The sequence below is a fragment of the Pseudopodoces humilis genome, chromosome 1 (genome assembly GCF_049639895.1).
Source record: "Pseudopodoces humilis isolate 2021_Gansu_Grassland_sample_001 chromosome 1, ASM4963989v1, whole genome shotgun sequence".
NCBI lineage: Eukaryota > Metazoa > Chordata > Aves > Passeriformes > Paridae > Pseudopodoces > Pseudopodoces humilis.
The window spans coordinates 48497708-48521815 of NC_142200.1; the positions used below are offsets into that span (position 1 = coordinate 48497708).

Sequence of the window (24108 nt, forward strand, 5' to 3'; positions counted from 1 at the left end):
GTGAGAGATAAAAGATTAACAGCAGTAAGATCATGAGGCTGAAAGAAACGCATACCAATTTCTCTCCAAGAGGAAGACTGGACAGAGTTACTCTATAAATGCTAGAAATCACGGAGCTGCAGGTAGGGAATGGGTATGAAAAATATTACTGAGAACCAGCAGCATAAAGAACTGAGGATAAGATAAATAGCAGCAATGGATCCAGTTGTAATGTGGTCAGGTAGCAGGAAACACATTTATCCTTTGAGCAGTACAAGAGGAGGAGGCAGACTGAGGCATTTGTCTTTATGGCAGGAGGCCCACGATACAGAAAGTGAAGGGCCAATGAAAGATCTGAGGTGAGTGGAAGACTGAAGAGAGAGAGCCGTCCTGTGAAGATGCTCTGTTTTTGAATTACTTAGATCAAGAAATGGAGGCAAAATGTTTTGCTTACCTGGTCCAAACACAGAAGAAGGAATATTTAAAAGGAGGTAGGGCTCCCTAGTGTGAGAATGACAATCATATGAGGTGAGGGAAAGGGGAAGGAAAGAGCCGGAAGCCAAGAAGAAGACTGAAAGTTGTGGTAGGCTTTTGGTGCATTAGGCAAAGAGCTTTCTTGTTTTGTAACAGTGTAATTAATAGTTTAAACTGTCAAGAAAACATGATCAATTTACTGTATTTATCCTTCCTGCTGTGTCATTCTTCTCATTTTACATTTATTTAGTATTTCTGGAGCTTGGGATATTTTAAAAAACCATTAATTTCTCAAAGATTCAGCTAAAAAGGGCTTTTCTTAGGTTTTGCAGATGTTATGGTGCAGGGACAGTGAAGAATGTACTGTATTTACAATTTTATTCCTGTAACAGATAATCAATACATTGTGCTCTGCTGTGTTAGTTAAAAAAAAAAAGAGTATGAGTGCCCAACTGTGATGATAAGCCCTTTGTGTCTTGAGTGCACTCATTTTCTAAGGATTAGGGGCTGTCCTTTATCAGCCAGTTCAGTTCTGAAAGTCCATGATAGATTGCTGCTTGCCCGTCTGCTCCAAACAGCAGCAACCTCAACTTTATCAGCAAGGAAACCCCCAAACACAGCTGTCAGTAAGTAATGCAGAAATATTGCTTTCTCAGGGCAGACTCTCACAGGCAAATCTTACCTTCTCTGGAGCAGTAAAATCTGCAGTGGAAAGAGGACTTTGGAAGTAAGGTATTTACAAACAGACATTTATTTCATTGCAGGGAGGGGGAGGGTTGGGCTTTTGGGGTAGTTATTTCCTTTGTGCCCAGGCTGAAGTGAAATGGTCCTTCAGCATCCATTCTAATGTGCTCATTTATCTAGTGCTGGAAGAGCTGCGGGTAAATGGGGCTAAGGTCTAACACATAAAGAAATGTCTGCCAACAAGAGATGTTTTAGCAGGTTAATGAGGAACTTGGTAACAGCCTAGCAGGGTCATTGCAAAATCACATTTCTTTTTGCTGAAATCACTTTAGCCTTTTAAAACCATAGGAAAACGCTCTGCTACTTTACAGGGAGATTTGGTTGAATTGTAAATGATGTAGATAATCTGCTATTTTTGAGTATTTTTAGCAGGTGTAGGAAAAAAAGTTGTGAAAATGGCCATCTCCACTGGCTCCTGCAGTCAGCAGGCCAGAGAAGGGGAGAGTGCCTGAATTTTGTCAGCTCAGATTTGCTGCACCCAGGTTTTCTCTGGAGAAATTACAAGGCTAACTTCCCTCACTGACAAGCATGCTGCTTTGCCTACGACACAGGAAGGTACTGAGAGTTCTCAAGAAAGTATCTTCAGCATCCAAAAGTCACACTGTGCCCAAGTGGCCTGAGAAAAGAGAAGCAAGACTTGTGTGGGTGCTTGGAGTCTCAGCAATGCTGGGCAGGCCTGCACACTCAGAGGCAAGAAGAGAGTCTGGCTTTTCTTCAGCCACTGAGTCCAGTTTTGGGAAGGAAATAAGATTTGCAGTTGTGGTCAAACACTCAAAAATTTTACGTGTCTCCCAAGTGCTATGCACAGTTATGGTACCCTGCAAAGTAACTGCAAATCTGTCATCAGAAAGAAACATAACCTTTAAAGACAGCTGCTCCAGTTTATCTTTTCTTTTAATTTTTTATTATTGGAGGGTATTTGTTTACTAACTCTGGATATACGGCAGATTGTAGGGAGAACAGAGTTTGACAGGCTTGCTTTGTAAGCGCAACAATTTTTTTTTGCAAGGGAGCAATTGTAATGCAGAGATGTCTGGGTGAGATACCTGAGTAAAAGCATTTAGTTTGGCTCTGCCACTGCACTGCTACGTGTGGCTGAAATTATTCTGCTGAAAAACAAGGTAAACTTTTCCTCATCGATTCTGTCCGATGGCTGCTGCAGCCATTCCAAGACTAATACTCTAGCTGCAATACCGTACGCTGTTTCAGTAGATTTTCTGGGGAAGAAGAGATTATTGAAAGTATATGAGCCCTCAAAATATGTGGGACTTCTCTTCCATTTCTCTCACTGGTCCTGAAAAATCCTCTCTGAAAAACAAGAGCTACAACATTTATAAGACTCAGCTGGGTGATCTAACAATTCATCCAGGAAGCAGGTTTATGTGGTCATGTGTGCAGGAACTAGGGCTCTTAAAAACTAGTTGTGGCATAATTATTTACTTTAGAAAAACAGTGTTAACTTTTACTCACCACTTCTCCTCCTCTACTTGAACTCCTATGGACTGGAACTTACTGGTTGCTTTATTGTCACCTGGTATGGTGGATTCTTCAGCACCATCAACCTTAAAAAACCCAAAACATGACAGGTAATTAGAATGTATTTTAACACAGGTATCACCTGGCTGCTTGCAGTTTCTATGCACCTTAACTACTAAGTGTCTGCACATAGAGCTTGTGCCATGAGCTCCTACATCTAGTCAGTTTCTCTGTGGTCTGCTCATTTCTGATGTTATTAGTGAATATTCATTAGTCTTAATCTATAAAGCATTTCTAGTAAGACAATATTCAGCCTGCAACATGCAGCTGGATTTTTATTTTATGGAGGCTGGATGCTCACATTTGTCAAAGCACATCTCTGAGCAGCTGTAACTCCAGGAATTGTGTGTCACCATTTGTCTGACTTTACCTTCTATCTGTACGTGCATGCGTATGTGAACTCATACCAAAATCACTTGTTTATTTTGTTTAAATGTTAGTGCCTCAAATCAGAGCACTGGAGAGAAAAGATTTAAGGAAAGCAGATATGAGTCTTAGATGCATTTTCTTTACAGCTTCATCTTGCAAACAGGTGGTCCCCAGGAGCACAGGCTGGACCTTAATACCACATCTCCATCTCCAGCTCCATGAAGAGATTTGTGCCAATGATATAAAGTTAAAATTTAACCACAGATGTGTCTTCGAACAAAATCACAATATTCTGGGTCAAATCGGTGTAGTTGTTAATTCCCAATGCTATATATAATATGGGTAGTCATACAAGGAAAACATTTTCCAGCAGACAGAATCTTTGGGCCATACAGTGTCATGAAGTGACCTGTAGCCTCAAACTGACCATGCGTATGCAAAGTATCCAGCTGTAGTCACTGTTCCACCAGCAGCCTCTTGTTGAGAGCCACTTGACCAGCCTGTGCAGGAAATGTGCTCGGTGAGGGATGGGAGTTAGAGAAGCTGTTCTGTGAGGTGAGGTAGTTCCTTGATACTGGGGTTTCTGGGGAGATAAATACATCTTAAACCCCACAGCTGACAGAGTGAAGCAACCTTTTGATGGAAGGGCTTTTCTTTGCTTAACTTTGCTTGTTTGCTCAGCAGATTTACAGTGAAGGCTTGCAGTGCCCTAAGAGTGACTGAGGGGTGTAGAGGACACACATGGAGGTTCATCAGAACTGCACACTAGGTTTATTTGGCAGAGGAGGAAGAAAACCAAGAATATACCTGTGGCTAATGCAGCTTGCCCTGCTCTACAGAGATGGGTTGAATTATCATAAAGGTGATAGACTTAGTCTGAGTTCAGACTAAGCCTGAACTATCCCTTTACTCAGTGGAGAGAGACTGACTCTATACTGCCAGTCAGAGGACTGACAGTGCACCTACTTCCTTTAGGGCAGTTGTTTGTAAGAGAAGTAATTTCTGGCATCAACACCTATCTTGAGGTATTTCTACTCCCACACTACCCCTTCAGCTGTACCAGCATGACTGCTTGTGCAACGATGCTGCAAAATGGATTAGACAGCAGACTAGTGAAGTAACTTTCTCTTATCTGTGAAGCCTATCTGACTCTAAAGATCTCATTGATGTGCACAGCTGTGAGGGTGGCACCATGCACAGACAGGAATCCTGAAAGGCTGTATTGCTGCTGAAGGTTTCTCTTCATGTCATCCCAGCTTCAGGTGGTTTGTACCACATCTTCATGGGTTTATACACAAATCCTGCCTTGGCAGACCCTCATGTACCACCATTCCCAGATTTCATTATTATTTCATGTGATTATACTGGTCATCTGTAAACTTCAAAGTTTAAGAGGGAAATTGTCAAAGGCTTGAAGAGTGTTTGTAGCTCTTTTTTCCTCAGATCTCAGGAAACTGAGGCTCTATACCTTTCAAAAGCAGCATTTGTTACTTGCAACACTGCCTTAAGGAGAGATAGCAGGGAGATGGTCTTTCAAGAACCATGATTCCCATTACCATTGCTCATTTTGGCTTCTGCAAACATGGAAATTATTTCCTTGTACCCCTTATTTTGCAGGGTCTTTGCTAAGAAGTCTTGGTTTCTTGGATTGGTGAAATAAAGGATTACAATGATATAATGGCATTTTAAGGTTGGCTGGGAATGGGAATACATAACAGGTGTTTTCCTCTATCCCTGTTCCACCTGGATTTTTCTCCTGTGTTTAATACTGAACATCAGCCCTTCTTTCAGAATATACCTAAAACAAACAACTGTGAAACAGTAAATATCTACAACAAAGGCAGTGAACTGAACCCACGGGCAATAGTTATTAATGCCCTTCCAAGAAGTAAGAGAAAAGCCACAGCTTCTCCAGCAGCTACCCCTGGGATGGCATACTTCAGCACAGCACCTCTCATCTATCTCATCAGGCTGATATAGAGATTTTGTGGTAAATTCTTAGACTTTTCTAACCAGATAAGCCTGTCCAGACACACAGTGCTGTGCTTACAACCACCTTCTGAAAGAAAAAAATTGTGTCTTCCTGTGAAGGCTGATAAGCTGTGGACTGCTATTCTATTTGCTCGAGATTCATCTCCTGTCAAAACCTGTGTTGATTCTCAGTTGATTTTAAGTTCAAGTACTACGTTACAAAAGCCAATCCTGCAAGCAGATAGTCAGTAGTCCTATGCACATCATTTTTTTAAGGGGGAGTAGGGGGCTGGGAAAGATTAATTAAGAAAGCAGATTACACAAGTCTAGTTTATTTACTTTTGTCCTTTCTGTAAACAGAAATGAACTTCGGCAAGGTTGGTTTTCTTGTTTCATTCTACGAGAGGTAACAAAATATAATTTTCTTTAACAAGGGCAAATCAGAAGGAACTTATCTTCTGCTCTTGAGGCTGAAATAGGAACAATGCTGCCTCATTCAAGTGGCTACCAGTCATTATTAAATGCATGAATAAGCAGCGACAATTAATTCAGTGAGGCTGGATGGAAATTTTTTTTTGGTGATAGTGTAATGTAAATCATTGTTTTACACATTCCCTTTCAATGATTTAATTCATGCCTTTCTGACCCCCGCTGTGTTATGATTCATAGATTAGTGCTCATGTGTGTAATTTAACAGAGCTGAATAACAAGCAGCACAGAGACTCAAACAAATCCTTGCATCTGATGTATTTATGATAAATTAGGAAAACATCATTAGTACCATGCGGAATGATTATGTTGATGCAAGTTCTACATAGGTACCTGTCAGGACAAGAAGAAAAATACACAAAACACTGTATAATGAGCAATAAAACAGATGTTTTCTGTTTTATCCAAAACACTGGCAAGCATATATTCCATGTCATATACTGTACCTGTATTCCAATAGATAAGCATCTGTTTTTCTTGAAGAGGTCCTTCTTCCTATCTTCTACTGCAACAGTGGCAATGGTTGTAGTGGTGGTGACAGTGGCAGTATTGTTCCCTACATGCTGGCTTGCTGGGCCATGGATCTGTGCATTGGCAGCTTCAATAGCAGCTGTCAGTGCCTTCATACTGTCCAGGCTTTCTGTGGAGTTGCTAAGTCCAGACTGACTGATGATATCTCCCCTCTGTCCATGGCCATCCATGTATGCATCCTGGGCAGACTCCGTGCTGCTCTGGGCTGTGATGGAAATAAAGGGTTTGGTGGTAGTTCTCGGTGGGACTGGAGGCGGTGTCTTCTTGTAGGTGGTAATGCAGGATGACACTGGAAAAAACATAGCAGAGTTCTTGTTTTATTGATGCTGCAGGGAAAATGGATGCAAATGTGATATCAAAGCATCAGTAAGCATGGACAGAGCAGAGGGGAAGAGGAGGCTGTTAGCCAAAGAGCCTCCGAAAGTCAATCTAAGTGCCATAGTAAAGCTTTGCTTATCAGTGTCTTCTATTCCACCTATGTGAGTGGCAGAATTGCAAGTAGAGCAAATAGGGAGAGAAAGTATCTATTTGCCAAGTTCCTCCTTTGTCTTTTTAGGATTGTTTTCCTCAATATATTTTCTATTAACTGTTCTAAGTCCCATGGGAACAAGTCCTTCCACCAAAACGTTTGTTCTGCTTATGGCTCTCAAACAAGATTCACAAGGATGATAAGTCTCCAACCACTTATCCCAGCTAAACTGTACTTTAAGCAGTTTTATTGCAATTGTTTCCTGTCTCTCTACCCTGTCCTACTTTATGCAGAATTTCAAACCACATTTTTCTGATGAGTCTCCAATAATCCTTTATCAAAATTTGTTAACACTCACCATGTTTGGACTTGTGTATTTCTTTCTATAAAATGTCTCCCTTGCTGCACAAACTTCTTAAATATTTTGAAATGCTTTGTAAGTTGTTGAGAACGTATTTAAAAGAACATTTTGCCATGCCTAATTTCTCACCATAAATATAACATAATTTCATTCTGGAAAAAAAAATCACTTGATTTTACACACAGCGAATTAGTGTTATGAAGTCAATGGCTAAAATCTGTCTGTCAGTGCTAAAGTGTAAGTATTAATGTTTGCAGTAACAAACACTGTAATAAAAGTTCATATTCTGAGGGCCACACTCTCTTTGTAAGTGCTGCTGTGTGGAGTTATAAACTTAGCTTGAGGTTCCCAGGTAAAAGCTATTCTTCTGTATACACAGAATTACATACAGAAAGCACTACATGGAGATTAAAACATCTTCCTTTAAGGGTTAGTTGGCAGCTCTGCATTACTGAAGTCCTGGAGTGCTTTCAAGGGAGGAAAGAAAGTCCATTAAGAACAAAAAACAATCATGATATGCTCTATTTTTTAACAAAATAAATGCAGGCATGAACCTGTGCAAAGTTCAGACACAAACTTGTTAACATAAATTCTTATTAACAGTAATCATATGGCAAGAAATGATTCATCAGATCATTTTAATTGGCAGACGTCTATGCCACCCACATAAAAGGTAACTCTACTACAGCTGTTCTGCTCTCTGTTTGCTCTGTATCTGCTTGTTGAGCCAGAAGCCATTATGGTATTAATTTGACTAGCTCACATCCATATGCCTCATATCTCCCCATAGCTGTAGGAATAGTTACAGTGTAGAAGGTGTTTCCAGGGCATGAAATCACACGGGATTTTTTTAAAGGACTCTAGTATAAGTTTCTGATAACATGTCTGAACCCATGTTAAACACGTTGAGTGCTAATGGAAAAAGAGAGTGTTTCAGGTAGTGAGGGTTTTGAAACTATGATTCACTTCTGAAGAATCAAACTGAAACCACGGCATCTCTGAGAGAAGAGATGGCTAAAAATGGACTTGTCAAATTTTAACTCTGGGGAAGTGAATCGCTAATAGGGTTAAAGGTGTTTTATGAAGTGCTTATGACAAGGTTGATACCGGGAGCTAACAGAAAAGATGACAGTTGTACAAAGGGGATTATAAATATTGTGCTGTTTTTCATTGGTTTTGATGCTGTCAAAAAGCATTTGTTGTGACAGCACATGCAGGTAAATCAGCTGCTGCTGCTGCAGAACAGTCATGTACTCCAGGACTCATGGAGAATTGTGGAGGCTGTTGCTTGAGTCAGGACACCCCAGAAACACTCTGGGTGGTTCATGGTCAGGAGAACGTTCTCCGAGTCGTGGAAATGCGAACTGCAATTCAGCACAGAGGAATTCAAAGCACACACATGCAGATATCCAGGTAATGCTTTGGGAAGCTGGTGCCAAACTTGTCTAATAGAGGTTCATGAGAAATGCTACTTTGCAATTCAGCAAAGTATAAATTTTACCATTTAAAATATGCTAGAAAACGTCACTGGGGAACTTCTGGGGACATGTCAGCACCTTCAGTACATCCCAGCACCGCACATAAGTATCATTTTTCTCACATAGCAGAGAGGGAAATGGTAATGAAACACTTGAAAAGGCATTTTAGGTAGGAGAGAGAGCATCAGAACCAAAGAGCAAGCCTTAACAAGATGGGTCCCCACATCACTGGGCATCCTGCACTAGAAAAAGTCAACAGCAACTGTCTATTGACAGCTACCATGCTCTCTGGACACAGCAGTACAAATACAGAACCGCCTGATTAAGCTTTCATTCTGTTGGTAAATGTACTCAATGAGGAGTATAATCCACACCGCAATGAAAGATGTTTGCACTCAGCTAATTAAATCTGAAGTTATTCTTAAGAGGGGGAGAGAATTGACAAGTCATATGGTGAAATTGTAAAGAGAAATAGCAAAACGTTCTTTTAGCAAGTCAAAACAAATCCTCAGTTTCCCTGGAGTCACGCAGCACATACTGTACAGCTCCAGAGAAGCAGAGTGTGCAAGTCATAAAAGAACCCCAGGCACTTCATTACTGGAAATGATGTAAGCTCCTGCCGCTCCTCTGCAGAAACGACACCAAAACAATGCCGGGGCCGCCGCCGCTGTCGGAGGCAGCTGCTCTCAATGCCGGAGCTGGCCGAGCCCTCCGAGCTGCTGAGGCTCAACAATGAAAGGCTTTCTGGGCAACAGCTCTTCGTGTGCCACCAGTACCTGGCAACCTGTGTCAGGGCAACCTGAAGGATCTGCGGCTCTTCAAGTGGCCACGGTATTTTGAATGCCAAGCTGCTCGAAAAGCAAAACGAGTCCCCCCCCAAGAAAATTGTCAAAATGCTGATGCTCTCCTTGTCCAGGCAGGAGAGGCTGAGCATTCGGGGAGAGCACATCCATGCAGGCAAAGGAGGAAAGTCATCTCTCCAGCTCTCCTGCGGCACAGACTGCCCGGCAGGAGGACTCAGAGGCAGAACGCTACAGGATCATGGGACACGTGAAAAATTTGGAGAAATCCTCACTTCACACACAGGGACCTTTCAAACTATGAAAGCTAGTTTAATTCACATAAGGAAGTGAATTTAAAGGGCTGTATAAATACCCTGATAAATATGTTCTTGGACATAGATCAAGGAGTGAAGTTCTGCACGGAAACTGATCTGACTGGAGAGTCAAGTCAAAGTAGTCTCGTGAATCATTAAATTGTTTAGATACGGAGTTAATCAGAAATCTCTGGTTCAGAATAGTAAAAGAACCCTCAGTTTGACAAAACAGACTAGTTTCCACAGTTTTTCCAGAGAGCACATGGTGCTGAAGCAGGTACACATTCCTCTCCTAGGGCATATGCGAGGTTTAATCCAGAAACTAGTTAAGTCATGCACAAGAATCCTCAGACAGCCAAAGCACTTTGAATCAGGCTCACTGTTTCCAATGCATCAGTCCTCCAAGTCATGCTCTCCTTTTCCTTTTGATCTTTACCCTATTTCTGTGGACTGCCATCAGGTTACAGTTTAATCCCAAATACCTAGTGAAAAAACCACTCTCCAGATTAAAAAAAAAAAAAAAAAAAAAGCAGCAAGGTTTTTGTCTTCCTAGCCAGTATTTCCAAACAACTAGCTCATGAGACAGGAATTTGGAACAGGGAGTGTCAACCACCCAGTTCAGAAGGAAGTCTAATGATAAAAAAAATAATCCCAGATTGCATAATAATAAAGGCTTGAATTTGAATGTTTCATTGTAAGAGTACTTCAGTTGTTTAAACATGCTCACTAGGGGAGATGAGCCCTCAGGAACAAACATCAGCATGCAAACACAAATTTTTAACTGAGTGAATGGGTGCTCAGGAGAACCCCAAGGCAGATTAATATTTGTGAAGGGATCAAATTCATGCAGTGCTTTGAACAGTTCAAGTGATGAGACACATCAGTAATATCTTTCTAATTTGGCAGTCTTATATAAACCTGATTAATAAGAATACACGAACGTGCAAATTTAAAATTAAGTAATGTAATAGTGTTTCTTCTGAGAAAAAGCATGAAATCCACAGTTTGAAAGGAACAACAAAGGACACAACTTTCTCAGCACAAGAAAGATGTGGACCTGTTGGAGTGGGTCCAGAGGAAGTCCATGAAGATGAGCAATTGGTTGAAACACCTCTCCTGTGAAGACAGGCTCAGAGAGCTGGGGATGTTTAGCCTGGAGAAGGCTCCACAAAGGCCTCACTGTCGCCTTCCAGTATCTTAGGAAGGAGGGAGAGGGATTTTTTTATATGAGCAGATAGTGACAGGACAAGGGTAGTGGTTTTAAACTGAAAGAGGGCAGGGTTAAATTAGATGCTAAGCAGAAATTTACTCGAAGGGTGGTCAGGCACTGGAGGGTGCCCAGAGAACTTACGGGTGTACCACCCCTGGAAGTGCTCAAGGCCAGGTTGGATACTGAGTAACCGGGTGTAGTGGGTGGTGTCCCTGCCCATGGCACAGGGATTGGAAGGAGATGATCTTTAAGATTGCTTTCAACCCAAACCATTCTATGAGTCAACGATTCTAACTTGTACACAGCTAAGTATAAGGATAAAAAGCAGGAGTTCTTCCATGCTTCATAGATGGACCTCAGTCTTGTGATTTACTGTCTGTTAAATGGGTGCATTAACAGTGCTGCCCTTGCACCTCACACAGCTGCCACACGAAACGCGGATATAGTCACATCTCAGCAGACCTAAGCTTCAGGGCTGCAGCAGCCTCTGGGTTTAGAGGTGCACTGCTTCATTTGCCTTGTTAGGCTCAAACCATATGCTTACTTCCTTATTTTTTTGAGTTTTGGGGGGAATGCTTGAAAGTAGGGTTTCAGATCCTGTATTGTTATTTTTACATGCAAAAAAATGGTATGAAAACAGAGCATGCATTATCTTAATAAAAAACCAAGCAGATGGTTTCTGAGGATGTAGAGATTTACTATTACAAAACTGAGGCAAAGTCTTTTATAAGAAGTTTTAAACTGCCTGAGGGAATAATACCACAGTGAGTTATGGATGTCATTATCCCAAATGAGAACTACTGAAATCTAGATACCACACCATCAGGAATTCTGCCAAGGCCACACTTTTTCCAGACCTCCCTCACTGCCAAGCTGATACCTTATTTGATGAAAGCCTAAGCTTCACTGGCTTAGGAAACAAGCAAAACATCTAGCCAAAATCCTGCAGAAATTTATACAAAGTATTTAATCTATTTTTATGGCACACAGTAGCACCACAGACTTACTATACCATGTACTTGTAGGTTTAAAGCCGGTGCTGGTGACCTTTTCATAAGTCTGGACATTTTTGTTTGTAAATTGGGTGCCTCCAGCTTCCCAGATGGATACAGTGAAGGATCTCCTGAAGGAGAGACTAAATATGGCTCATCTTGCATCTCAAATGAATTGAGTTGGAAAATCTGCATGTGCATACCCAGTGGATGACAGGTGAATATTTCTCCAGCAGATTTTTTTTCTCCTTTTAATTTCTTCTGCTGGAAGCTGCTGATGCCAGTCAGAAGCTTAATTGCTGTCCCTGGGAAGCTGAATTACTGTGCAGAGAACAGGTGAGACAGCCAGAAGTATCTGCTAAATGCAGTTTATCACTAGGATATTATCACAAATTATGGATGTACGGACAAAATCCAGGGCATGTAGGCTTCCTAGGAGACTCACTTTACTTCTTGTACCACACAAGCACTGCTGAACTTCTCTCTCTATAAAAATGACCAGTACATTAACAGCACACAACTTAAGCAATTCAACTCTTGTGCCCCAAAAGTCAGGAGTCTATAAACAACTGAATCTCTGGAAAAAAGATTTCACATTAACTGAAAGTTATTACTTAGAGTGGATCACTGATGGCTTATAATATTTAAGTCCCAAAACTTGTAAACTTTACCGGTGTCAAGCAATTAGCACTTGGCTCTATTTACAGCTATATGCACACAGGCATCATATATATCTGCTGAAATTCAGTCAGGCTGAGAGAAACCAGAAGAGAAACAGTTTTGGCCTTGCCCCTAACCTTTGGCTAAAAACAAAGCATCTGGAAAAACACCACCAAGAACTTCAAGGATGTGAGTCTGTTCAGGACAGAATCTCTCCTATAAATTTGAAGATTCAAATGCTTTAGTACAGTCGTGGTAGAAGGTCTCTGATACAGAATATCAACCTCTACATTCAGTCAAACACGATGAAGGACAAGAAAATAGGAAGACATTACAGCAGAGTGGTCTTTTTTAGTCAGCATGTGAATTATTTACCATCTTTTCACATGTACAGCACTTTTTTTTTTCTGAGAAAATTGGGAAGCACTGCTTGATCTGTTGCTTAAACTAAGTCTGGCAAACCATTCAAATGCTTTCTGCACTTTACCAAAACTTTATTTCCCCCCAGTATTGGAGCAGTAATGCAAAACATGAAACCTTATAATTTTAGATAAAAATAGGGTACTTGAAAGTATTTTATGTTTCAGAACTTATATGTCATAAAATAATCATAGTAAGAAATTAATAAGCTTTCTGAATATCAATACTTTCATTTTGTAAAAGGCACTTATGGAAAGCAAAGAAAACCTTGTGAAATATGGTAGTTTACCCCACTTAGATCAAGAATGTGTAACAGTAAATAAATGTAATGATATTCAGCTTAATGAAATCAGATTTTTTTCCTATATATTTTCCAGGAAGCAACTTCACTGGCACTTTGATATAACACTTTGTTATTTATTACTGCAGCACTCTCAAGTTCTAGAATTTGCATCTTTTCCCCTCGGCAGTAATGTTAATAAAACAAAATGGGCAATTTTTTTAAAATGTGGACTTGTGCTAACCAAATACAGACACATCTATGTAAACAGATCTAAATAAAAACACAGTACAAGAACCAAACTCAAAGTTTTCTGAAACACAGGGGGTTGAACTGTCTGCAAGTATCTAGTCACTGTAGTTAGAAGATGTATTTAGAAGTTTTCTGAGCATGCTCTGAAAAACTCACCACTTATTTCTTTGCCTACTGCATAATGGTTGAATGTAAAGAATTTGTCTGCAAGTGCACATTGCAAGTTCCTGGTGCTAATAACTCAAAACCTGTCTCTTGATTACATTTCTAAATTGGATTTGGATTCTTGAAAACCTCACCCAAAGTGTGAATATAAAACCTAATTTCTAGTCTGTGTCAGTAGCTCTTTTAACATGCCAAAAGTCAGTGTTCCATAGTGGAGCTCACATGTTCCACTGTGTCTGGGCATGTCACTTTAGGTGCTGTTTCTTGAAATTACCATGTAATAGTAGCAACTACTGGTGCTGGCCATGTTAATACACTCTTGTATATATGCTCTCCCTTCAGTTGCAGAAGGAATAGTTAATATCTGAGCATCCAGGAGGCTTAAACCCTATCAAACCTGGAGATACATCAAGATAGATGTGTGGTCAGAACCAAGCCCACATATAAGTATCAATCTCCTGATCTTTACTGAAGCAAGTACTGTGTGTGATGTGCCTTCCTTCACAGTTTGTAAAGAACTGCATTTTGTCCTTCCTGAACCTCTGCTGCCAATGTCTCATCGTTTTCATGGTGGCAGAGTGATGATAAAGCAAGTTTACCAGTCATTTCAGGAGGAGCTTGTCACAAATTTGATTGAGAAATAACAATTTGAAATTGTATAGTTCTGTCACAGGAGGTTGGACTAAAGAACATCCCTTCTGAATATCTGAATTCCAGAAACCAACCTGTGAACCTAGAAGAGACTTAGGCAAGCCAATTATCTCTGAGTAATCTAATCATGTAGCATTTAAGTTATCTAGGTATTAATCTTGCATCACTCTTTTCAACATTATGGAAAGGATTTTCTTTTAAGCTCTTCACTGTAGCTAACTTTCAAAAGGCAACACTTGGCTGGGGTATCGACATTTCGAAGTGTGATTTCCATATAAGAAAAAAATGTCTGTAAAAGTTGTTCCCTATTCCTCAGCCTGGAAATGAACCTTTGTTTGCTGCTGATGTTAGCAAGAAAACAAGTTTCTACTGGTTTTTACCCCCAGTGATTTTCTGAATACTTAATAAACTTAAGGTAGGGTAAGCAGAATTCTGTATTATTGCACACATTGGTATCAAGCTGGTCTCACAGAATTTGATTAGTGATGCATCTCAACTGGCTTAGAAATTAATTAGTTTGAATTGCTACAAACTCACCCCTGATGTGGACATATTTAGAAGTGAATATAACTGTTAATGTGCTTTTTTTTAAACTTAAATGAAAATGAAGGAAATAAGAGTGATTCTTTAAAATAATTTATTGCGATTAACTGCATCAGTTCAATGATTTTGAAGTAATTTCCTTTTATGCCATGGTGTGCAAGCTGTACACTGTTATCAGTTATATCCATTCCAATCCAGTAAAAACTGTAAGTATCATTTAACCCAGTAAGAATTTGTGAAATTTAATTTTCTGGGTCATAATCAGTTTTCAGAGTTTCTGTATTTGAGTTTAGTTATGCCTGCATGGTTTGCTTACTTTTATATCTGGGATTTTTTTTTTTAAACTACACTAAGCCAGAGAACACAATGAACATGCATTGTTCTAATGTATTGTTATTAATGACATTTTCAAAGCTGGCCTACAATGGGAAAGTTCTGCACTATGAGACAGCTGTGAGTATATCTCTATATCTATATCTATATCTATATAGCTATAGATATATATATATATAGCTATAGATAGATATATATATAGCTATACCTATATCTATTTATCTATCTATATCTTTATCTATATAATATACATACATACACATATAGGACAGTTATATTCATCCAGTCATTAGGGGACTGGAATACACAGCAAATACAGAAATGTAGATTCACCAGTTTTGCATGCTATTCAACCCTAAGGCTGTTCAGAAGATTTTAAAAAATCCAAAAAGTCATTGCTCTCACATAGACTATTCAAATACACTTAATACAGCCAATATGAGGTGAGATTTACTATTTTTGGTACAATAGCCACCTACATTATTTATCAAACTACTTTATGATGCTGCTGAGTATAGGTTGTGATTCCTCAGAGCAAAAAGCACTTTGTAATCTGATCTAGCAATTAACTCAAATCTCTTTAAACTCAAAACAAAGTATATGTTTAATTTTTTTTTCTCAGTACTTGGTGCCACCAAGGCATTACTTCTTTCACATTGTGTCAAAAGTCAACATTTGAGTTTTGAGAATCTTGTTTTATGCTACTCGATATTTACGATTTTATTAAATAATTTGTCTAAGACTTAAAAGTTATTGAAATGACAGAGATGATGAAGGGCTGCTATATTTTAATCAGATAGATATTGAGAAGAAACTGTATGAGCACAAAAGGCAAGAAAATAAAAGCCAGTGTCAACCAAAAGAAGAATGTGTTTGATAAAAACAATAGGAACAACTTTTTAGCTACTATGATGTGCCATGAAGCACCACAAGAATTGATTTAAACTATTTTACTGTTTATTTCAATGTAACACTATGGGGTTGAAAAACCTATGCAGGTATAACAACACACTATGTTATTCCCATAGATAAAGTCCTTATAAACATAACTGTAGAAAACCGGGTTTCAGGAAGAAAAGTATCACGTGCCTGTTGAGCAAGAACATCTGTTCAGACAGGGAAGTACTGACTTGTTTTTAAGCAGCCAGTACTGCATTTTTCAGCACGCTTATCACTTTTGAGATGCTCCAATCCAAGCAGGAATGTCTAAAACAAGCAAGTTATGCTCATGTATTTCCTAAAAAATCCAAACCAAAACCATAAGCAAGAGCTTGATGTAGGAAGAAGGGAGGGAAGAAGGAAAATTACAGCTAAATCTGTGCTCTGGGCTGAACAGTGACTTGTCACCTGAGAGAGAGAGAGAATTACACCCCAGCTCAAAAGTTCTGCCTCTGCTGATAAGGTTATCAGATGACCTGTGAAAAGTCACCTGTCAGGGCATATCCTCTAGCACTGTGGGGGAAAATCCAATCCAGTCTCAAATGAGGAGGAAATGTAGGTAAAGTATTTACACAAGAAATTATACTTATCTTTGGCCCAATTTTCAGGTAAAATATCAAAACAGAGAGTTGAGAATGTCAACACTTTTCTTGAATTGACTTGAAAAAAAATGAATAGTTTAGTGAGCAATGCATATGAAAAATATATTTGAAATAAACATTTGCTGTTGAGAGGAATTGAAATGTACACCAAACCCTGATTTCTATCCTCTCATTTTACATTCAAATGAACAAGTTACATCCTTGCTCAGTGACAGGGCTGAGGTCACCACAAGTGACCTCATCCTTTCAGCTATTTGCTTGTTTTTATGACAAGGGTCCTACTTAATAATGCAACAAGTCAGCTGAAAATACTCTTAGTGTGAAGAATTCCTAATGATCAGCCCTAGATCAGAGCACAGAAAATACTGACATCTCATTTACAGTCATTATAGTGTACAGATAAGAGCATTTCAATAAATCTGAGCACAAAAATCACTTATTGTTGGGAGTCCTGAGTTAGCACCCAGAAGACATTTAGATACAGAAAGATTGTAGCCCTGGCATGCATGAAAGAGGACAGACCAGTCTTGTTTGACTTCTAAGCAAGGTTTGAGTGAAAGACATTGCAATTTCTTTCAGCATATTTCTCAATATATTTAAAAAATGCCTGTAATGCAGATTCACAGTTTGAAGGAGATGTCAGACACAAACCCCCATATCTTCCTTGGAGACACTAACTGCATGCCTGATAATAGTCTAACAGCTTTTTTCCTTGATTTTTGTTCATTTATTTGGTATTAAAAAAAACCAAACCAGTCCAGTAGAGGTGGAAAATTTAAAACTTGCCATCATGATCCTGAAACGCTGAATTTGTGCCGTATCATTCCAATGGCAAAAATAATGGGTTTATTTTACATAATTTCCACAAGGACAAGAAGCATTGTCACAGTATAGAACCATGAGAATAAACTCTTCTTTCTCCAAGCCACTAATTTTATTTTCCACTTACAGCTTACTTTAGCAAGAGATTTTGGAATTAGCATCTCCCTTTTCTCTAACCCCTAGACAGTAAAATAATTTTAGCATTTCTCACCTTTACTTAAATGTAAAACAATTAATAATGCATTTTGTAGTGACTTATCTAAAAGATAAACCCAGACATTCTGGGTTGACTAAGTCAAAGGGTAGACCCAGGACACCTATTTCAGACACAAGAAGAGAAAGCAAACAAGCCCAAACGAATTTTGACACTTCAAATTATTTAGACCTTTTGAATCTTTAGACTACATAAATGCTTACTGTAGATTACAAGGAAAATAGAAAAATCTTTGCCATGCCAACAAAATGAATCCTACAATTTCACATGCACATAGCCAACACTTCAGACCTCTCAGCGCATAAAATGCAGGACAGATCAAATTTTTAACCAAGACTCCAATTTTTGACTTTTCTCCCTACAGTTTCCTGCCCCATCCTGAAACTTCCTCTTCTTAGTCATCCCTCTAATAAGACCCTTTTATCACACCCCCATATTACCATGTAGTCTTGGTATTTATTTTGGATTGGATTATTCCAGTTCCTACTGGAATTTCTGAGACTCAGAGATCTTTCTCATCTCAGAATCTGTTTCTGAGGCTTTACTGGGTAAACCCAAATCTCTGACTGATGATGCTACCACAGGCTTACAGGACGTGAAAGAAAGGGGAAGAAATCAAATCTGGATCCTCTTGTATAAATTGGTCAGTTAAAAATAAATACATACATATATAAATAAATAAATGCACTAATACAAATAGCTGCAAATGCTGGTCAAAACCAAGGATGCTAAGCAGAACAGATCTCAGCCTGGTTCAACTCACACTGTTTCGTTCATCTCTGCTTTGCTTGAAAACCTTTCTATGACCTCAATTTCTGTTTGCACGAATGTTTGAAGAATGTCTGTCTTAACACCAGCACCTTTATCTGCCTGGTTAACATGTGGTTATTCATTATTTGTTCTCATCAAATTACAGAGTCTGAGCAGCATCACTGTCAAATGACAATCACTGAGCACAAAAAGAAAATAATTAAAATGGACAGATGATGAATAATCCACAGGCCAGGGTCTGCTTTTCCTAAACGGCCTGCTAACAAATGAAAAACAAATACATGAGTAATAATGACTGTTCACAAACAACTCGTGAACTGAAAAAAAAATATTAAAATTTAAGATTAAAATCAGTTCCAGTGAGTAAATCAGTCAGCTCTTGTTACTAACAATATTAATATAATTGACTTTTTATTTCAGGAGATGTAAGAGGATACACAGAGTGTGCCTTGCTCTAGGTCACAGCAGCATCATCCAGGGCTGCACTGCACCCAGCTGAGAGGATGGGCTGAGGCTAGTTGGATGCTTTCCAGAAGAGCTATTACTCTGGAGTAATTATGCATTTTGGAAGTGGTTTAAACTGAATCACTACACCCCCGTTTTTACTTGAGATTAAGGGTATCCAGATGAAGAGCTATTGTGGAATAACCACAGTACTTTTGGAGCATTTCCAGAGTTAGAGAGACTTTACTGCAGAGAAGTACAGCACATTGAGCCAGCAGTCTTCTCCCACAACCTTTGTTTTCTTCAGTCTGTCAAAAGTCAGGCATGTCTGACTCCCTTCAGCTTTTAGAAACTAAAAGGGGCAACATTCAAGATACTTTGGCTGTGTGACTTGGGTGAAGGAAACAGCAACAAAGTGTGTGCATGAACTTGTTCATGTCTAAGGTTTCTAAGGGCACAGACTCCCCTACCTGCACAATGATTAGAAAAAGCATGAACAAAGACATTTTAATAATTTCAAAGCAGCTTATTACACATACAATGCCATTCTTTTGTGTCTAAGACTTCTGTTTAATTCACGTATACCAGGAGTGAAATATACTAAAAAAATGAAGAGGAGCTTCCTGAGCAGTTTTCCTGAATTTAGTGCTTAGTCCAGTGGGTGAGTCACATTTTTCTTGTTACCCCATTCAGTTGACTTTTCTATACATGTGTTGAATGTGCTATGTACTGACAGCCAAGCAGGCCACCACAGCAGTTTTCTTTGAGATTGAGAACCTGGTGATTTGACCTGCTTATCAAGAGAAAAATGTCATCTCAAGAGGACAAGATTATTTTGTATTTCTCCCTATTTTCTTCTTGTGAACAATTTTTTTAACCCCCTAAAGCCAAGTAAAAAGTCACCAGTCTAGGAACCTTTTTTTCTCCTTTTTTCTTATTTTCTAATACTTTTACATAATTAAAAAAAATATAGTAATACTTTTCTTTACATAAAAGCTTAAAATGAAGTTGGAAAAGTATACCTTTAATGTTCTTTATACATACCTGTGTGGAATCCCTTTGTGTCTATTCAAGGTGAATTTAGACTCTTATAAGGCAAAATAAATATCTATTTATAAACAACTCTATAATGATAAAGGAAAAATTGCAAAACATTTCAAGAGAGAAATAATTTCAATAATTATATTTTCAAACCCTGCCATGTTTACACAACAGAATGGAAGTGGTCTGTTGGACACAGAATCCTAGAATCATGGAGGTTGGAGAAGATCTTCAAGATCATCAAGTCCAACCTTCAAAAGAATACCATACATTAAAATCATATCAGGAAGTGCCACGCCTGCTTGGTTTTTTAACATTTCCAGGGATGGTGACTCCACCACTTTCCTAGGGAGCCTGTTCCATTGCTTAGCATGTTAAGAGTCCTCCAGGATGGAAACACTATTCACTCTAATTAGTGTTACAGTTTGTGTCCTAAGCTGCTCTGAAATGTTCCAGAGCCTTCTTTTCCTCATTTCCACTTTTATAAGTTAAAAAGTAAGACCTCCTAGATTATGGTATTAGCCTCACTAAGGAGAGCTGAGCACACATTACTTCCCTCTCCCTTAAAAATGACACGTCGTCAAAAGAAAAATTGGGTTAAAAAGGCTATACTTCACATTTTTTAGACTGCTGTGCGCCACTTGGTAAAGAACTGAGCTTCCCATGACCTTCCACAGCCTGTCATGTGTGAAATGCATCCTACGTGACAATTTTAACATCAGTTGCATCATTAACACATGTTCCTGACTGCATAGTGGTTTTTTGCACTTTGCCAGATGAGGCAGAGGCTAGATGAATTGTTACTGTGCACATGCAGTTTTCTAATAAAACCAATATGGCATTATTGTTCTTGGAAGCACATTTGGAAAATCTTACCCCACGCTGTATAACCTGCATCAGGGTGACAGGTGGGTGAGGCACTGCGTGTGGGGCAGGGAAGAGGAGCCCACAAGGACAGTAAATACCTGTGTGCTCGTACTTGCCTGAACACATAAATACAGCCACCCATGCATACACATACAAAGCTATGTTCATCTTCAACTCTGCCTTTGAGTTTTAATTTTCTTCTCATCTTGCCTGATGCAACAAATTTCAAGGCATTCTCTTCTGCCAAGCTTCAGTTTGTATCTTTGGGTATTTGGGGTTTGTACAATTTTTTTTATGGGACGCTCCTTTTGGGTAGCATTCTCAGCTTCCTCATCATATGACACTGGGAGGGATTATTTGGTCTATCCACAGCTTTCATGTTAAGTCCCAAAGTATCTTGTAACACTGAGTATGCAGACTCAAATCCCAACACTAAATAAAAACATATAGAACTTGCAGTAATAAATAGGCTAAAACCTCAAAACTAAAATACTATGGGAAGTGAGCAGAAGAGTTTCAAAGGCTTGGCCAGTGTCCTGGGCCTTTCTAGATGAGGACGAATCTGCCCAGGTGATCCTTTCCTACAGGGAAACTAGGTAAACACCACATGTTAAAGAGGTGAGTGTCTCCAGCAGGAACTGGTTTGGATCCAAATGCAACTTAGTTCCCTGCCAGTTCTTTACTTTACAGAACAGTATATGGGGATACACTCTGAAATGTTTTTTCTCAAAAAAGTTTTCTTCAGCTTTAAGGTAAGTGCACATGCATGTACATCTATTTTTATACAGGTGTTACTGGGACAAGGAGGGGGCTATAGTTAATAGTCCAGGTGTCCTACAACTTTTTGTCAAAGACAAACACCCTCCAGCTCAGTTGCTCACTATGGGCTGAAAAAAAATTCTGCGTATGAGCAAAATAATGCACATTATTTCACTGCTCAGTCTAACACCAACCCTATAATTACTGGATTCTCAACTATCTTTCACATTCCCCTTGAGCTATGAATTACAAGTTTTCAGCATATTGGATACTAATACTGTGGCATGATTAGATTACCATTTCCACAGGTTGCCAGAGCAGAAGAATAGCTCATCTAAGCATGAATAGATTAATTTACTTGAAGAGAATTTTCTTTACCTTTCAGACTAATCATCTGTGTCTAACACAGGATAAAAAGAACACAAATTATTTTCAGGCTAGCTTCTCTTAAAAAATAAAATGACCTCCCTAGTTTTTGCATCCCAGTGTTCAAAGGCATGCATTTGTGGGGGTTTTGTCTGGCTGCTCAGAGAAAAGCAGTTTGCAGAATGCAGATACAGACCTGTTTGCTGTTGTAGATGGGATCCATTAGTCACTAAGGAGGCTACAGAATAATGGAAAGTAGCCATTTTGTGTTCATTTTAGTGCACAGCCTTGGAGGGGAGAAACACAGAAATCCATGTAATTTTTGCTGTGCTATTGAATAGAATATAAAGACTATAAATATTTTATTAGTTGGTTATGGTTTAAAAAGGTACTTTGTACAGAGTAGATATTTCCCTCTGGAATTCATGAAAACATAACAGCTTTGAACTTGAAATAAGGACCAACATTTGAGGATATTTGTTATTTGTAGACTATTTGTTAAGTAAACATTCAACTGTATGTTCAGAAACACTCAGATCACCAGTATGCCAGGAACTCCTGTTCCAGTGCCACCAAGCAGCTGAAACCCAGTCTAAGGGGCAGCACCTATTACAGCTCTCTTGTGCTGCCAGAACTGCAGGTGAAACAGGCAGGTGAGCCCATTCTACTGTCCATTCAAAAAAATAGGTAATAGATCACATGCAACACGCTTGTTTTTTTTTGTGGAAGCTGACACATCGCAGGTGGCAGCTTTGGTGACTTGCCAGCTTCCCTTGCCCACTGTTGATGGGACCCTGGTTTTGCTAAAAGGCATTCACATCCTTGCCCTGCACCACGGGATAAAGCACACAGACACACACCTTGTCTTCCCAGCTGTTCACATCTTACGAAACATTTTTGGTGGATGCAAAACACCAGAGAAATCAGTGAAAACTCATAGGAACTTCCATCAGTGAGCAGCTTTTGTGGGCCATCCCTTGTGTTTGCAAGTGAAATTCCTGCCACATGTTTGTGGCCTGCTTGGCACTCTTCTTGCCTGTGTTTTAACTCTCTGGTTTATGATTTTATTATTTTAATATGGTCTCCAGACCATCTGCAAACTACCATTGCCTTATGATATTTCCTTGCAGTGATTACATTAAAAGCCTTGTTAAAAAGGCAAATCTAAACAACTTTGTACATGCTCAGGGAGAACCACAGATTTTTTCTTGACATGCATCACTGTGTAGTTAAAGAACATCCCATGAAACACAAGGATATTTATTATTCAACAGACTACACTCTGTTACAGCTTAAACTAGTTTGGAAATAAAAGGACAGCATTATTTAATTAATGATGGTTTTCAAATTACATCCAGAGAGAGAATAGCTGCCTTTTCAGTTTTTGTTAGCCCATACATCGCCATGTGAGCACTGCTCACAGAAATACTACTCCCTTCTCCCTTGCTCGCACATAGACAGACACATTGTTCTCCTGACTTTGTCCTGACTGTTCCTGGACAGTCTTCCACTCTAACAAGCATCTAGGCAAAAAACCCATGCTTCCTGTAGGAAAAAGAAGACCTTTACCTTGGGGTGTCCTCATCTCTCTCTGTATTACAAACACTTGCTGTGTTTTCTACTGTGCCTCTCCTTCCGCCCCTTACCCAGCCCAGCCTCACATTGCAGCCTTGCAGATGCTCTTCCTGAGCCTCACTGCCCTCCCCAAACAGGTGTGATTACAGCTGAATTCCTCTTTCCCTACTGACTCTCAGGCCACTATATTTCTGCTTTGGAGTTCAGTGCATTGTTTGATCACTGGCCTCTTGTGCATCTGCTGTTTTGCTTTCTGTAACAACATAGTTAATGTCACCCTCTTTGTCCAGAAGGATAAAGTTCCTGTCTAAGTGCCTACTCACTGTGCAGAGTATGCACAAAATGCCTGAAGTTTTCCAACATGCTGTTTATGTCCTGTTGCAGTACTGTCTGTCTGAAAATCCCAGTTATGACTTGGCTTCTGTGTGCTGAGCAGTTTCAGTCTAGATAACTTCAGTTCCTTGCTGCAAAAGGAAATCCGAAACAAATACAAAGCACACTCACACACCACTTAGCAAATATATCCAGAAAACAAAAAGAGGAAAAATCTGGGAGAACCTGTATAAATGGCTATAAATACCTGGAAACCACAGGCACTCTGTCAAGTAACTTATCCCACCCTCCTTATAAGAGCTATATTTGAAGGGGATGAACTACCCTTTGGCAACATCTGCCTCCCTCCCTTTACTGAACATCAGGCCCAGA

The 24108-nt window shown here is 39.4% G+C and overlaps 1 protein-coding gene across 6 annotated transcripts in view; it reads right to left on the reverse strand.

The window, feature by feature from the left end:
* Window positions 1-24108, reverse strand: part of DLGAP1 (DLG associated protein 1) — a 403326-nt gene that overhangs the window by 24419 nt on the left and 354799 nt on the right. For all 6 annotated transcript variants that reach the window (XM_088054765.1, XM_088054779.1, XM_088054756.1 and 3 more), the window contains 2 exons: window positions 6009-6382; window positions 2668-2759 (listed from right to left, as the gene is read on the reverse strand). In XM_088054765.1, the coding sequence (XP_087910891.1) occupies window positions 2668-2759; window positions 6009-6382 (466 nt within the window). The remainder of the gene's footprint in view (window positions 1-2667; window positions 2760-6008; window positions 6383-24108) is intronic.